The sequence below is a fragment of the Nicotiana sylvestris genome, chromosome 9 (genome assembly GCF_000393655.2).
Source record: "Nicotiana sylvestris chromosome 9, ASM39365v2, whole genome shotgun sequence".
Classification (NCBI taxonomy): domain Eukaryota; kingdom Viridiplantae; phylum Streptophyta; class Magnoliopsida; order Solanales; family Solanaceae; genus Nicotiana; species Nicotiana sylvestris.
The window spans coordinates 44,624,774-44,640,412 of NC_091065.1; the positions used below are offsets into that span (position 1 = coordinate 44,624,774).

General features: G+C 33.0%; 1 protein-coding gene across 1 annotated transcript; it reads right to left on the reverse strand.

The window, feature by feature from the left end:
• Positions 1 to 3,894: 3,894 nt before the first annotated feature.
• On the reverse strand, positions 3,895 to 5,769 carry LOC138877519 (uncharacterized). The gene is made up of 4 exons (XM_070157131.1): positions 5,334 to 5,769; positions 4,836 to 5,136; positions 4,542 to 4,788; positions 3,895 to 4,338 (listed from the first exon to the last, which is right to left on the reverse strand). The coding sequence occupies exons 1-4, from the start codon at positions 5,767 to 5,769 to the stop codon at positions 3,895 to 3,897; spliced, it is 1,428 nt and encodes a 475-aa protein (XP_070013232.1).
• Between the last annotated feature and the right edge of the window lie 9,870 nt (positions 5,770 to 15,639).

The following is a 15,639-nucleotide window of genomic DNA, read 5'->3' on the forward strand; positions in this document are numbered from 1 at the left end:
AAGAGATTGGAGTGCTTACTCTGCCAAACAAGATTGAGTATGAAGATGAACAAGGTGCACAATCATCAGAGGTTCCAAATGCTGATTCTCCAGCATTGGAACCCAAACATACAGATTGTCAAGAGGACAAGGAATCTGTGGCTAAGAAGCTCAGGAAGCTAGAAAAGGGAATTGAGCAGGTAATATTATAACTACAATATATTTACATATTTGCTACAATTTATCTAAATTTCATAACAATTTATGTAGTATACATTGTAGTTAAATTGTAGTATAATTCTATAGTCATTCCTGTTGGGATTGCACACATTGTAGTTAAATTGTAGTATAACTGTAGCAATTTGTAAACAATTGTGAAAACAATACTTCCTCGTACATAATTAAACTGATTTGTAATTTATTTGAATAAAATTACCAACTAACTATATTTTTTAACTTTTAGGTTGATGGAAAGTTAGAGGATTTTAGAAAGGCTGTATTTGAGGAACTACATGACCTTCGAGTGTTTATAGATGATTTTGTGAAGAGTGTTTTGAATTTGATAAACAGGAGATATGATGCGGATGAGGCAAAGGTAAGAGTTAACATATATTTATATACCAAAACAAATTATGACATATGAAACAATATACTCAAACTAACATAAAATCTTTAGTTTGCTGGTAGTTCAACCAAAAATAATGACCAACAATAAGGAGTGAACAACCAGCAATTTCAGTTCAATATTGGTGAGCAAGTGCATGCAAGCACAAGCAACACATGTATCTACAAATACCTACAAATATATATACTTAGTATAAAACTTTATAGAGCATAGTTTTATTATTCACATTTTATCTACAACTTCCTACATATATCTACAAATTTCAAGGCAGCATTATCTAGTATTATTTACCTTTTTTCATTATAAATTGAAGCTGCAGTTTGTCCAGAACATGTTCCAACACATGTTGACTTATATTCAGAATTTTAAAAAGCAGTTGAGGTAGAACAAGCAGGTATAATATCATACTGTCATTCAGAATAAATAATTATTGTTTATACAATTTTCCTGTTAAGTAAGTTATGTTTTATGTAACAGATATTGAAGATATCAATGCATAGTCCCCAATTCACGGAGTGACTGTAGCAGCTCAGACATAACAAGTCATTGAGAAACAACTAAATGAAGGTGAAAATGCACAGCATGTGGATGAAGTTGTTTCTGAAGGATCAAGCATTGATAAGAAGGGTATGACATTGGATGACTTTGAGTTGTCAGACAACTTAACACAATTGGTTAAGTATGGCGAGCCCATACCAGATGAAGCAACCCCTATTCATCCGGGGAGAACCAGGCAATCGGGGAAGCATGCACGATCACTTTTCATACCTCTATATAGTTCTGGAGGCAGCAGCTCTATTGGACCTAAATTTTTCTACCTCAAGAACCCCTTCACAACTCTTATAGGTGAAAATGTAGATTCTGATGTGTTAGATAAGTTCAACAAGTGGTTATACCATCGTTGGCACAAAGTATCTAAGAGGTATGAATGCTTAATTTGACACTTTCATTTCAACATTTTAAAGTTTAAATATGTAATTCATTCTGTGATTTTTTTGATTGGACATTTATTTGTTGTTACAGGAGGAAGGCTCCCTTTTCCATAAAGGATAACCAAATCTACCCTTGGTTAGACCTTGGAGTTGAAAAGGTGGATAAGAAGCACTGGTTTTATTCCCTTCCTCACCCCGGACAAGTCCTCAATGACTCGGTAAGTATCAAAGAATAAATTCACAAGATATATTTTGTGTTCTGTTTTGTAGTATAATTGTAGTTATATTGTAGATATGAAATATATGTGATCATGCCTTTTATTATAAATTGTAGATATAATGTAGACATTTCTTATAAATGTTGCTCTTATTATTTATAGTGTGATTGTATTTAGGTTGGACCTTATGTATCATATTTTATGATGAATTGTATGTAAAAATTGTATATTTGGTAATTTGGACAGAATTGGTATATCCGTATTTCATGATTGTAGTTAATTTGTAGTTAAATTGTAGAGCAAGTCGAAGACTTATAATATTAACTGTAGTTTGAATGTAGATATTATTGAGACCTTATGGTAGTTGCTGTGTTCCATTTGTTGTTGTGTATAGCAGCTAAAGTGTAGCTATTTGTTAGATTATTTGAATTCTGACTTTGTAGTTTAAAGTGTAGCTGTTTTGTTGATAATTATAGTTACACTGTAGCTTATAGTAGATTTTATTTTATTTTGCAGCACATTGATGTTATTATGTATCACCTGAGAAAAAGAGGCAAATATGGCCCCAAAAACAACAACACTAGGTTTACAACAACCGATTGCTTGTTCAAGTCAATGATTGAACAAATCTATGAGAAGTTCATAAGTTCTCCGCCAGAAAAAAAGTATTCGGTTGTTAAACCCGATGATGATGTTGCAGAATATATTCTTGGGTATAGACTTTTTACTAATGTTGCCTGGAATGAAGTTGACTATGTCATCATGCCCGTGAACATTGTAGAGAATTTTCATTGGTTGTTGGTCGTTTTCGACATAGCGGACAGTCAACTTTATGTGTATGATTCCATGGTGTCTTCACACCATCATAATGCTATTGAATCATGTGTTGATAAGCTTTCAATCATTATCCCTCTGTATTTGTCTTGCACTGGTTTCTACGGGAAGCGTAAAGACATTGACTTCAAGACCACAAAGGCATACATTGAGAAACCAGTTACAAATCCTCTCAACATACAGTGGATGGTTGCGGAGATTCCACAGCAAAAGGAAGGATCACTGTAAAAAAACTATTCTCTCTTTCTATATGTTTGATTTTTTTTTTATAATCATTTGTTAAATAATTAAATTTTTTTGTCTTATGCAGCGATTGTAGTGTATTTGTGGCTGCTTTTGCAGAGTATGTTAGCCTTGGAGATTTGTCAATCCCTTCAGAAGACCTTTCAGATATCGACCAACACCGTAGACGCTATGGGGCTCTCCTATGGGACTATGCTACGAAGAAGCAAGAAGATGGGTCAATCAGTGAAAGTGAGGTTACAGGCAGGCTAGCAAGGAGGAAGGATGCTCCTCCTTTGAATGAGAAGACTAGAGTCCAGAGAAAGAAGAAATAATGTCCTATTTTCCTAGTTTAGTTGATGTCAATTTGTAGTTGAAGGAGAATACACTACTTTATGAACAAAATTTTTATTTTTTTATTGCAGCATACCTTTTTATTTTGTTATTTTATCTTTCATTATTAGTTGTTCACTTGAATATAAATTGGTTGTTTACAACACCGTATCTTTATTATATTAAATATGAGTATTTTGATGTTAGAATACAATTTGCCTACAAATAATATAGTCAATATCTACATTTTGGAAACACTCAATGTAGTTATTGTATATAATTTTGTAGTTGTATATGTTCATAATTTTTACGAAATACCTTCAAGTTTTAGGTAATATCTGTATATAAATGTCAGTTGAAGTTAAATTACACAACAAACAGAAGAAATAAATACTCCAATCCTAGAAATATATTATCCACAATTTATCTACAAATCATCAACAAATTATTACCAAGACTACAATTTAACTACATTTAACCTATATTTTACTTACAATCTGGAAACACTTTACATTAAAGTTACTTTTTTGATATCAGTTGTATTGTAGATAATAAATATTAAAATTTAATTACACTATATCAAAGACAAATTTAGATGCCTGACACAATACATAAAAGCATATTAAACACACATAAACAAATTGTAGTCTACTTCATAATGATCTTTAAAAACTTAAACGATTACACAAAAAATCTGCTAACTTTAACTCAGTAACAGTTAGTTTGAATAAATATTCTAACTACATGATATTCATTTCTTCTTGGGCGCATTCTTGCAAGATATTTTGTTATGCCCTTCACCTCCGCAATTTCCACATGAGACCTTGTATTTCTTTGACTTTATTTCATCATATGTTTTATATCTTTCCTTTTGAGGTCTCCCTGGCTGCCTTTTATCTCTCGTTGGTGGATTTACTACCTCATCCAAAATATGTTGTGGCACATTCCATTTGCTTTCATCAGGAAGAGGATTTACTGGTATTTCATACGTACGCAGAAGGCTCTCCCTTGTGTAATACGGAGAGCAATAGTTTTCATATGTTTCATTCCTGTGCCTTAATGCTGCCAAAGCATGCGCGCATGGAAGTTCTTCAAGTTGGAATTGGCCATAGCTACATTTCTTATTTTCTAGACACACAATGTACCGCTTCACCCCATCTAACACAATATGTATATGATCTGTTGAAGCCCTCACCTACAATTGCAGAACAAACAGAAAAAATATTATCTCAATCATAAAAATAGATTATCTACAACCTATCTACAAATCATCTACACAGATTCTACACGTTATCTACAACCTACAATTATCTACAATTTGACTATAATTTATCTACAATCTGGAAACACTGCATATTAAGTAATTTATTTTTTCTGTACCAAATAAATAGATCTTACCCTAAGCTTCTGAGATAATGTTCTGTTGTTCTCTAATTCTTTGTTGAATTTGGACCCAAGAAATGTGAAAGTACCCTTCGCCTTTAATAACTTCTCGTTGGTCCAACGTTCTAGCAGTGTCCGCATGTACTCTAAAAGGTCAAATATCGGCAGCTCTCTTGCATCTTTTGTTACAGCGTTCAATGACTCTGCAATATTTGATGTCATTGTCCACGTTCTATTCACAGTTGCATGTACTCTTGACCATCTATGATAACCAATATCATATAGGTAAGATTTCACACGCGGGTCTACCTCTTCTCATTAAATTCATCCAGAGTGTATGACCGTGCTGTAGCAAAGTACAATTCATGTAATTGTAGATGACCCTTCTTGAATTTTGACCTTATATTTGTCCAAATATGCCACATGCAAGAGTAGTGTGTCATGCTCGGATAGACAATTGATGTTGCCTTCAGTATACTCTCATTCCTATATGAAACAACACACATTGAAGGTCTTTCACCATATGCCTGCTTGAATTGCTCAAAGAACCACTTCCAAGATTCGTCATTTTCAGAATCAACCACAGCATATGCCAAGGGCAATATTGTACCTACATTATTAATTCATAAAATATTAATTGGCAGCTTTGAAAATGTATATAAAAATATAAATACATAACAACTGCAATATATCTTCATAATATAGACAATTTATCTACATTTCATGTAATATCTACAAAATAACTACAATGTATCTACATTTTATAGACTACCTACAAAATAACTACAAAAACTTTACACTTTTTACCTGCTGCATCCATGGTGCTTGCTGTCAGCATAATCCCCCTGTAGGCTGACTTTAAGAATGTCCCATCAACTACTATTACTGGCCTACAATGTTGCCAACCACTTATTGATGTACAAAGAGCAACAAATGTGTATAAGAAGCATTCATCTGCTGTCTTCTTCAATTTAACAACCGAACCAGGATAAGTCTCCTCAAGAATATAAAAATATTTGGGTAATTTGGTGTAGGAGTCAGCCGGATTCCCTCTCAAAAACTGTAAAGCCTTTTCCTTTACTCTCCATAATTGCATGTAGCTTAGGTTCACCCTGTGTTCGGATAACATGTCAGTTTGTATGTCCTTTGGTGTGTAAACAGACTTAGGATCACAATACTTTCGAATGACCATGCTACCAATTACAACTGCAGTATGTTTGCACTGTATGAACATTTCGTCCATTAAGGAGCATGTGTGTTGTCAGTTGAAACTTCTTATCTTGAACACTGCGGAATCATTAATTGACGTTGCCTTGAAGTGCCATTTACAATTTTTACCAACGCATACAAGCTAGTAGCTACAAAAAACATACAATATTTAATACAGATTATAAATGTAGATGCAACAAAATGACTGTTTTAACATAAAGTAACATAAAACTACAATTTAACTACAATGTAACTACAATTTATCTACAATATTTAAAAAACACATATCTTCAGTAAAACACTGCTTTTAATGATATTTTCACCACAAATATCTTTATACCTTCTATGACTAGATCTTTTAACTCTAAACTGGAACTTGTGCATCACAGAAAAGTGCTTCATTGCAGCAGCTATGATTTGCTTGTCCTGATACACTTGTCTTTCTTCAATAGCAGTTTGCGTAGATTCTGTTATTATTTCACTTTGATATTCCTCTATAGCTGGAGAGGATGACATATCAAGTAACTTTAGGGATCCAGACGAACCTGCATCAAAATAAAGATAAACAGTATCATTATAATTTTGTAGAATCTTTGTAGATAATTTGTAGATATATTAAAAAATTTGTAGTCATCCATTTTAGGATGTCAGACATTGTAGTTAAATTGTACTATAACTGTTGCAATTTGTAGGAATTTGTGAAAACAATACTACTTCGTGCATAATTAAACTGATTTGTATTTTATTTGACTAGATTTTGTTCTAAACATAGATTGTAGTTTTATATGAAGACAACATTTTGAAATCAACAATTTCTAATCATATATTGTAGTTTATTTTGTCGTATAAATGTAGTAACTTTGTAGATAATTTTTAAAACAACATTGCGTTATTCTTTCATTAAACTGATTTGTAGTTTAATTGTAGGTAAATGTAGTAATTTTGTAGATAATACCGCAAAACCATAATTCTATGCAATTTCGAACTATACAAACCTACACTTGTGTTAACGTTGGTGATTGCTAATTCCATATTGAAATCTCGTACACTTATACATAACGGATATGAACCTAAGTTTTTATTCTCCTTTTTGGTCTCCATATACACACGAACCCCCATATCATTCCTAATCTCCATTGGGGGACAATTGTCGTTCACCATGTATTTGATTTCTACAATTTTTTCTGAAGTATCAATCGATAGTTGTTCTGCAATTGTAGAAATCAGAATACTGTAGCTTGCATTCTCATCTACCACAATGGCATCAACTTCAAAATCTCTAAATCTGCCATAGTTATCCCAATTCCCATTCAGTTGTAGCATGATTGCGATTTTGGACATGATTGCGTGTTGTTGCTGATGTATTATTCTAAATTTTTTCGTTTTTTTGGATTTCTAGATTGAGAGAAAAAAAGATGAAAAAAAGATATATGATCGCCAATTTGATTTATGAAAACGACGAAGAATAGAATATTCTACAATTTGAATTCAGTTTGTTGAATCTCGAAGATATGTTCTGCAATTGTTGTGAAATCTCCTTTCCGTTTCAAAACTTGAACTTAATGTAGAATCAATCAATCCCAAGATTCTTTGCTGATTTTTCGCGCGTTATTAGGGGAAGATTCTACCCTATTAATTCCTAATAAACGAATGGTACAGAAATTGTAGGAAAAATGTGGACTAGGCGGGTAATTTAGATACTATGCACATATTTGGTAATAAAGTTTCATAAATGGTATAGGAAGGAAAAAATCCCAATTTAAAAATAGTCAGATTTACAAGTGATCATTCAAAAATAGTCACAGTTTTGAAAGTAATTGAAATTTAGTTACTTTTCATGTAAAGATAAATCTAAACGAAAACACTATTCAAAATCCGAAAAATACTCCACTATAATATACAATATACTATACCGGTCCAACATAATATGCTGGAAGTTGATACACAGGTGTTCCAATCTCCAGTATATTATACTGAAACTTTCCGTACGTTGGAGCTCCAGCATAATATGCTGGAAGTTCATACACAGGTGCACCAATCTCCAGTATATTACTCTGGAACTTTCCGTGTTGCAGCAAAATAATGGCTATGTTTCAATGACTTTGCAAATGCTGGCTATTTTTGAACGACCAATCCGAAAACTGACTGCTATTTTTTACTTGGAATTACCCTAAAGTTTAGTACTGGACCAATTGAACTCTTGATTTATAACATGGGCCTCCAAACAAGTTGACAATTATCGTAAAAATGACATCAGATAGACACTCTAAAGGGTTGCTATTTAGGAATTAGCCAGTATGTTCTGGATTTCAGATTTTCCGGACAAAAATTTCCTGAGTTATCTTGAAGTTAAAACTTTTACTTCAAAATTTCAGGACAAAATAAGTACTGGCTAATCTCTAAATAGCATTCTTGATAATGACTATCTGTGCACTTGCCCCATAATCATCAGCTCAAATGAACAACTCCAGGAATGACAAAATGCAAAATATTATAGAAATATGATATTTTTGGGGGTAATTTTTAACTTTTGACCCCATTCTTCCTATGAGTAGAATTTCAAGATCAAAAGTTAAATGTATTGCCCACGGGGCAAGCGAAGGACAACACTTATTAAACTTGAATTTTTGACCATAAAGACAAACGTGAATATAAATTCGGGACCATCCACCTTGAGGACTATTTGATGAGTACTTCAATGTACAAAGTGTTTGTAAGCAATATCCTATTTTTGATATAATAAACATAATATAATGTTCTTCTTTTTTTGGTGAAAACATAATACAATGTTCGAAGTTCTATAACACCTAATTTCTTCTTCTAAATCCCAATTTTCCGTTTATCTTACTATTTTAAAGCATAAACTGAAAACAAAATGCAACATATTTACCCAATAAATGCTGAAAAATTCACATCCTTCAATTTGTTCTTAATAACAACGTTCAAATCAATGAAATAGGAAATAATAATAACAAATTAATTTTAAATTGTGACGTTTTCCACATTACAACAACAACAACAACGACCCAGTATTTTCCACATTGATGATTAAAATTTTGAACTGGTACGTTTGTTGGTTTCGTACGTGAATAATGGTATTTCAACTTGAAATCAATGTTTATTTATGAAATTGAATGCCGAATTTCAACTAGAACTTACAAAAAAATAAAAAAAAATTTGAATTACTAGTCTGAAGATGTACTTTTAAGTGAGCATTTTCCCATTCAAAATGTAGAGACCATGATGCTCCTACACTAGTAGAAATTTCATTTCATAGACCGATAGGCTAGCATTTCATTATTTATTTTTTTGGTCAAAATAAAATTTTATTCAACCACTTGTGTATATTTACATTCACTAGTTCCATTTGGACTCAAGAACTAGCCATCTCTATTTCTACCTATCTAAGGAGGAAAAAACATAACTGTCTAATATTTTAAAATATTCTACAAAGTTGTAGCAGCATTACTTGATTAACATTTGTGGCAACTAATTATTTGCAATCGTAACGTAATCCAGCTGGATTCCGGTATTCCCATTGCCCTAACGCCCCTCCCCCTTCAGGCGAAAATCACGTTTCCTTTTTGGAAACCCAAGCCTTTAGTTGCTTATTTAATGCTCAACATATGATTTTTATCTTTCCTTTCTTGTATGAATGATTTTGTATTAACTATGATTTTATTGGCACTTTATCTCTCTCTCAAAAATTATTTGGCGGAATAAATAATTTTTTTATTGGTATATGTGAATGCTTGTATGACGAACTAAATATCTGATGTTTGTAACATTATAAATATTATACACATTTTATATAATTGGTATAATATATTAAATAATTATTTATTAAATATATTATGAAGTGTATATTAAAATATTTTTGTTGCTATTATATTATATTATTTTGATAAAGATAGTACATAATTCTTTTTTTCAAAATAAACATACACAATGTATATTTGGAGTATTAATATAATAATTCAATATATATATATATATATATATATATATATATATATATATATGAATAGAAGAATAAAAAAATGTGCAAAGAGTTGAATTTTTATTTTTTTGATTATGTAAATATATATATATATATATATATATATATATATATATATATATATATATATGTGTGTGTGTGTGTGTGTGCGTGTGTGTGTGTTTGTGTGTGCGTGAGATATATCGTGTATATATTTTATTATATATATGCACATTATATATTTAAAACATATACATCTCATGTATGTTGTATATGCATTTCTTATAAATTAATACCATTATACATTGTATATATTGTATGCATAGTGGTATTAATTTATCAAAAGACCACTAGGATCAGTTCGTCCATTTTCACCTCTAATAAGAGCAGAGAGATTTGAATGCTAAATGAAATTTGGATAAGAGGAAGAAAGAGTGTGAAAGAATAAATTAGAATAAGAATCAAGCCCATGATTTGTGTATTATGTTTACTCATTAATTATGTGCTTAATGTGTAAAAAGAATTGCTATTTATGGAATAAACAAAGAATGATACCCTTTTCTTAAATAATTCTTAGGAGATGCTCAACCGTATAAAAATCTCCTATCTTCTCTTATCTTATCTATAAGAGTATTCACTTTTTGTATTTACAGCTAGGGGTATGCAAAGGAAACCAACAAACCTCACCAACCCGATAATCCGAGTCAAACCGAGAAAAAAAATCCGAGTATGGTTTGGTTTGATTTGGTTTGTTGTTGGAAAAAAAATCCGACCATAATTGGTTTGGTTTGGTTTTAACTAAAGAAAGTCAAACCGAAACCAAACCAACCCGACATTACATATATAGAAATTTTAGATTTATTTAATATATAAATATACTTATTGTGATGTAATTTATAAATATTTCTTAAAAAATTTCATAATTTTATCTTTTAAGGTATTATTTCAAAGTTGGACTTAGAACTTTTGAATGCTCCAATAAGTTTTATAGCCATTAATATTAGTAAATTAAATAATGCTAACAAAAGCCTAAACCAAAATCAAATCAATACTAATGCTAACAAAAAACATTCAATTCAATATTACGAACGAGAATTTATTGAATATTTATTTTTGTTTTGCAATAATTTAGATAAAAATGCATAACCTATTTTTATTTTTCTTTAGCTAGCGTTTAGTCAAATAATTAATACTTCCTTCTTAGTCTATTTATTTTAGCATAACTTAGTACTTTTAGATTATGTTTATTTTTATTATGGCTTTTTAATTAGCAATATTTATATTACATATTTTTATTGTCTTTATTGTTGAATATTTTAGGATAATGCCATGACACATCTCATATTTTGTATTATTTTCTTGGAAAATACTTTATATAGATGTATCTTACTAGGATTAAAGAAATATTTTGAGCATACATTATATGCTTTGTTCTATGAAGATTTTACCGGAAAAAAAACCCGAAAAACTCGAATAATCCGAAAACCCGAGAAAAATCAAGATTGAAAAACCCGAGTTTTATTAGTTTGGTTTGGTCTTTAGATTTAATAACCCGACACAATTGGTTTGGTTTGGTAATTGTAAAATCCGAACTAACCCGACCTATGTACACCCCTATTTACAGCCAAACTATCTACCCTTAGCTAGGATAATAATTTAGTCCATCTAATATCTTCCTCCAATTCTTGTAATTCTGTCCTCTAATGTGTAGTTGGAGACTAATTTCTCTAAGTCTATGATGACTTTCCTTCCTTTCATTCTGAAATCTTCTGGCATTCCATTCACTCCATATGTGGTAGACTATTGCAGCAAATAACCATGCCAACACCTGTGCTCTAGCTCAAATTCCTTGATACCTCTTGGACATCCAGTGCATTCCTCATTCCATGCCTTAGGTAGTCTATTTTCACCCATCCACCTCACTGAGGAGGTCCATATATGTCTTGCATAGTTGCATTCAAACAACAAATGAGTTAAAGTTTCTTTAACTCCCATGGAATATAGTACACAATCCTTTGGAACATTTATGCCCCATTTCTCTAATCTGTCAACAGTTGCAAGTCTTTGTCTAATGGTTAATCATAAGATGAATTGGTGTCTAGGTATTTGCCTTGCCCCTATAGTGGTATTTTTCCAAGGAACCTTCGGATATTGTGGTTGGAATGATAGATAAGCTTTCTTAATGCTGAAACCATCACTACTGCTGCATTTTTTCAATTCCACCTTGTAGTTCTTGTCTTTAAACCAGCTTCTTGCATCAATGATTTTCCTTACAAGCCAACAAGCTTGTGATGGGGTCTTCATAGTAGCTAGATCCTTGTTCTTTATATAGTATACATGTATTCATTGCACCCATAGAGATTCTTTCCTTGATGTTACTGCCCACAACAGCTTGCAGATAGTTGCTCTATTCCACAAGTTGAAGTCTATTAACTTCACACCCGTTGCAGCCCTTGTCATACATAATGATTCCCATGAGATTAGTGCTTTCCTAGATGCTTCACAGCTCCCAGTCCATAAGAAGGTTCTGCATATGCTTGTGATTAGTTGTATAACTTTCTTTGGCAGTACAAAGATCTGAGCCCAATATGTTTGCATTTCAAATAGAACACTCTTAATCAGTTGTACTCTTCCACTATAAGATAAGAATTTAGTAGTCCAACACCTAATCCTTGTTATTATTTTCTCCATAATTGGCATACATTGTTGAACAATAATCTTCTTGGATAAGAGTGGAACTCCCAGTTATTTGAATGGCAATTCTCCTTATACAAACTGCATTTCATTCAAAATCTGCTTCTTCAGTTCTTGGGGAATCCCAACAATGTGTAATGAACTCTTGTCCAAATTTGCCTTCAATCCAGACACATTAGAGAAGTGATTGAAATCTTGAAGCATTAGTTGTATGGAAGTTCTATCAGCCCTGTAGCACATGAGCAAGTCATCAACAAAATATATATGCACTAACTTCAATCTACTGTATCTGGGGTGGTAATTGAAGTCCGGGTTATACTGCAACTGTTTTAAGGACCTGTTAAGATACTCCATGATTAATACAAATAGATATGGGGACATGGGGTCACCCTGTCTCAATCCTTTCCTTGCCACAAACTTTGGAGTAATTCCACCATTGATTAAGATGACATAACTCACAGTAGTCACACACTCCATAATCCACCCAACAAATTTTCCAGGAAAGCCAAATTCTACCAAGAAAACTCTAAGAAAGTCCATTCGATTGAGTCATATACCTTTCTGATATCAACTTTAATAATGCACCTAGGAGAAATTCCCTTCTGCGTATAACCTTTTACCAGCTCATATGAAATAATGGCATTGTCTAGGATACTTCTTCCTGCTATGAATGCTGATTGTGAGGCTCCAACAATTTTGTTTACTACTAATTTGAGTCTGGCAGTGAGAATTCTTGCTATCAACTTATACAAAGTTATACAACAAGCTATGAGTCTATATTTCTTCACATAAGTAGGATTGGTTACTTTTGGCACTAGGGTAAAAGTGGTGCAGTTTGCTTCTTTCAGCATTTTCCTAGATTCAAAGAATTGTAGGACAACTATGCTTACTTCCTCCCCTATTACACTCCAATATTCTTTAAATAACTCTGTTTTAAATCCATCCACCCCTGGGGCCTTATCGTTTGGTAGCTCTTTCAGTGCCTATTGAACATCTCCTTTTGTAATAGGTTGGATCAGCATCATTTGTTGATCTCTCTGTAAACAAGTGACATCTTTGGCAATGTGAGTGTCTAAGCAGGGTAATTCTTGTGCTCTGTTTCCCATCAGGTTTTGAAAAAAACCTATAAATTCCTGTTGTACCTGCTTTGGATCTATTAGCTGTACTACCTGCTCATTGCATATAGTTGCAATATTGTTCCTGACATGCCTTTCTTTGAGTTGAGCATAGAAAAACTTAGAGTTTGAATTTCCATGTGTGATCCAAACAGCTCTGGATTTCTGTCTAAGGACTCTCTCATGGATTATAGCCTATTTCTCCACTTCCAGCAATATCTCTTTCTCATCTATAATCAGTTGTGCATTGTAAAGATCTGCTGCCATTGCATCTTGAGTTTCTTTAAGCTTTGCTTGCAGGGCCTCAATTTTTTGATCCAGTTTATTCATTTCTTGATTCATCTGCTTTATAACTTGTTCTATTTGCTTTAACTTCCTGCAAACTCCATACATAGCATAACCATCCACCTTGGTTTTCCATATAAATTTCACCACTTCTTTGATTGCTTCAGCAGGACATTGACAAGTCTGAATGATTTTGGAAGTTTTTTTTTTTGATAATAGTAGTAGTTAGTAGCATAGGGGAGTGGTATGAGCAACTAGGATTTAGATAGTGAGCTTCTATACTGCTACCATTGAGCATTGCCAAATGCCCAATCTATCAAGCTATAAAATTCTATCTCCAGAATTCCTTTTATTGCACCAAGAGTACTGCCATCCCTTTCTTTTGATCTAACCTAGCCCAACTTCATCCACACAATCTTGGAAATCCCGTGTTTTAATATGTTGAACTAGTGTTCCATTGATTCAGTCAGTAACAAATAATATTGTATTGAAGTCCCCAAGAATGATCCAAGGGTCTACCATTAGGCTGTTAATTGATCTCACTTGTCTCCAGATGTCTTTCCTTCCTTCTATGGAGTTGTATCCATATACAAATGTTGCAAAAAATGCAAATTGAGAGCCCTTATCCTTCATTTTGTATTGTACAATTTGAGGTCCTAAAATCTATACATCAACTTCCACTAGTTGCGGTTTCCAGCAGACCCATATTCTTCCATTTGGGTAGCCTACATAATCACAGTGAACCTGCCACTCTACCCCTAACTTCTTTTGTATATTCTCTGCTCTTCTAGCCTTAATTTTTATTTTTAGGCAGCCCATGAGAGCCACTTTATTCATAAGCAGAAAGGATTTGAATTCCTTCTGCTTACAGGGCTTATTTATCCCTCGAATATTCCATGATCCAAATATCATGGGGGTTGCTTGGTTGGATTTGTGTCCCTTACCACATTGCTAGTGGTAACCTCTGGGTGTATCTCACAGCACTGAATTGATTTCTTCTAAGCATCAACTTCAGTTCATCAATCCCTTGATTTTTGTCTGTAGTTTCTTGTATGACTCTCTTTCCCCTATCAATCTGTTTCCTCTGTTGTTGCCCATCATCTTTAGTTGCTTGCTCATTCTTAGGCTGCTCTTTGCTAGTACCCTGCTCAGTTGGTTGCACATTGTTCTGATTATCACCTGTCTGATTAGGCATAGTCTTAGCTTTCCATTCCAGCTTCTTGTGTTTCTTTTTGATATTCTATTGAGGCTGTTTATATTCTGATGGTCTCTCCTTGCAATTCCCTGTGATATGTCCAACTTTTAAGCAATTTTGACAGTACACAGGCTTTCATTCATACTCAATGGACTGTGAGTAGTATTTCCCGTCAGGTAGTTCAAGAGAAAGTGAATCTGGCAAAGGCTGAGATATATCCATCTCTATCAATATCCTAGCATAAGCAATTCTTTGTCCTTGAGCAGTTAGTTTATCTGCGCATATAGGATTTCTAAGACAGCTTGCTATTCTACCCAAATTGCCAGGAGCCCAAAATTGGATTGGCAGATTTGAAAACATAACCCACATCGGGGCAATTTGAGTAGATTCCTTGTGCATTTGGAACTCTGGATCCCACTGTTTCAGAATAAAAGTCCTATAATTGAACGTGTATGGCCCTTGTTGAAGAATTGCTGCTTTATCTTTCTCATTCTCAAACTTGAAGATGAAATACCCATTGTTACGGAGAAATACCTAAGGTGTACTCACAAAATTCCACACTCCATACACAAATTTGAGCATTTCCTTGAAGGTAGGGTGTTACACCCCGTAAGTTTAACAACCTTGATACCGTTA

Bases quoted from the DNA above. Each gene is read 5' to 3' on its own strand.
- LOC138877519 (XM_070157131.1), bottom strand. From the start codon at position 5,769: ATGGACGAAATGTTCATACAGTGCAAACATACTGCAGTTGTAATTGGT. The intron at 5,137-5,333 runs GTAAAAAGTGTA...TTAATAATGTAG, and splicing joins AAGCACCATGGATGCAGCAG to GTACAATATTGCCCTTGGCA. The intron at 4,789-4,835 runs GTAGACCCGCGT...TGGTTATCATAG, and splicing joins GATGAATTTAATGAGAAGAG to ATGGTCAAGAGTACATGCAA.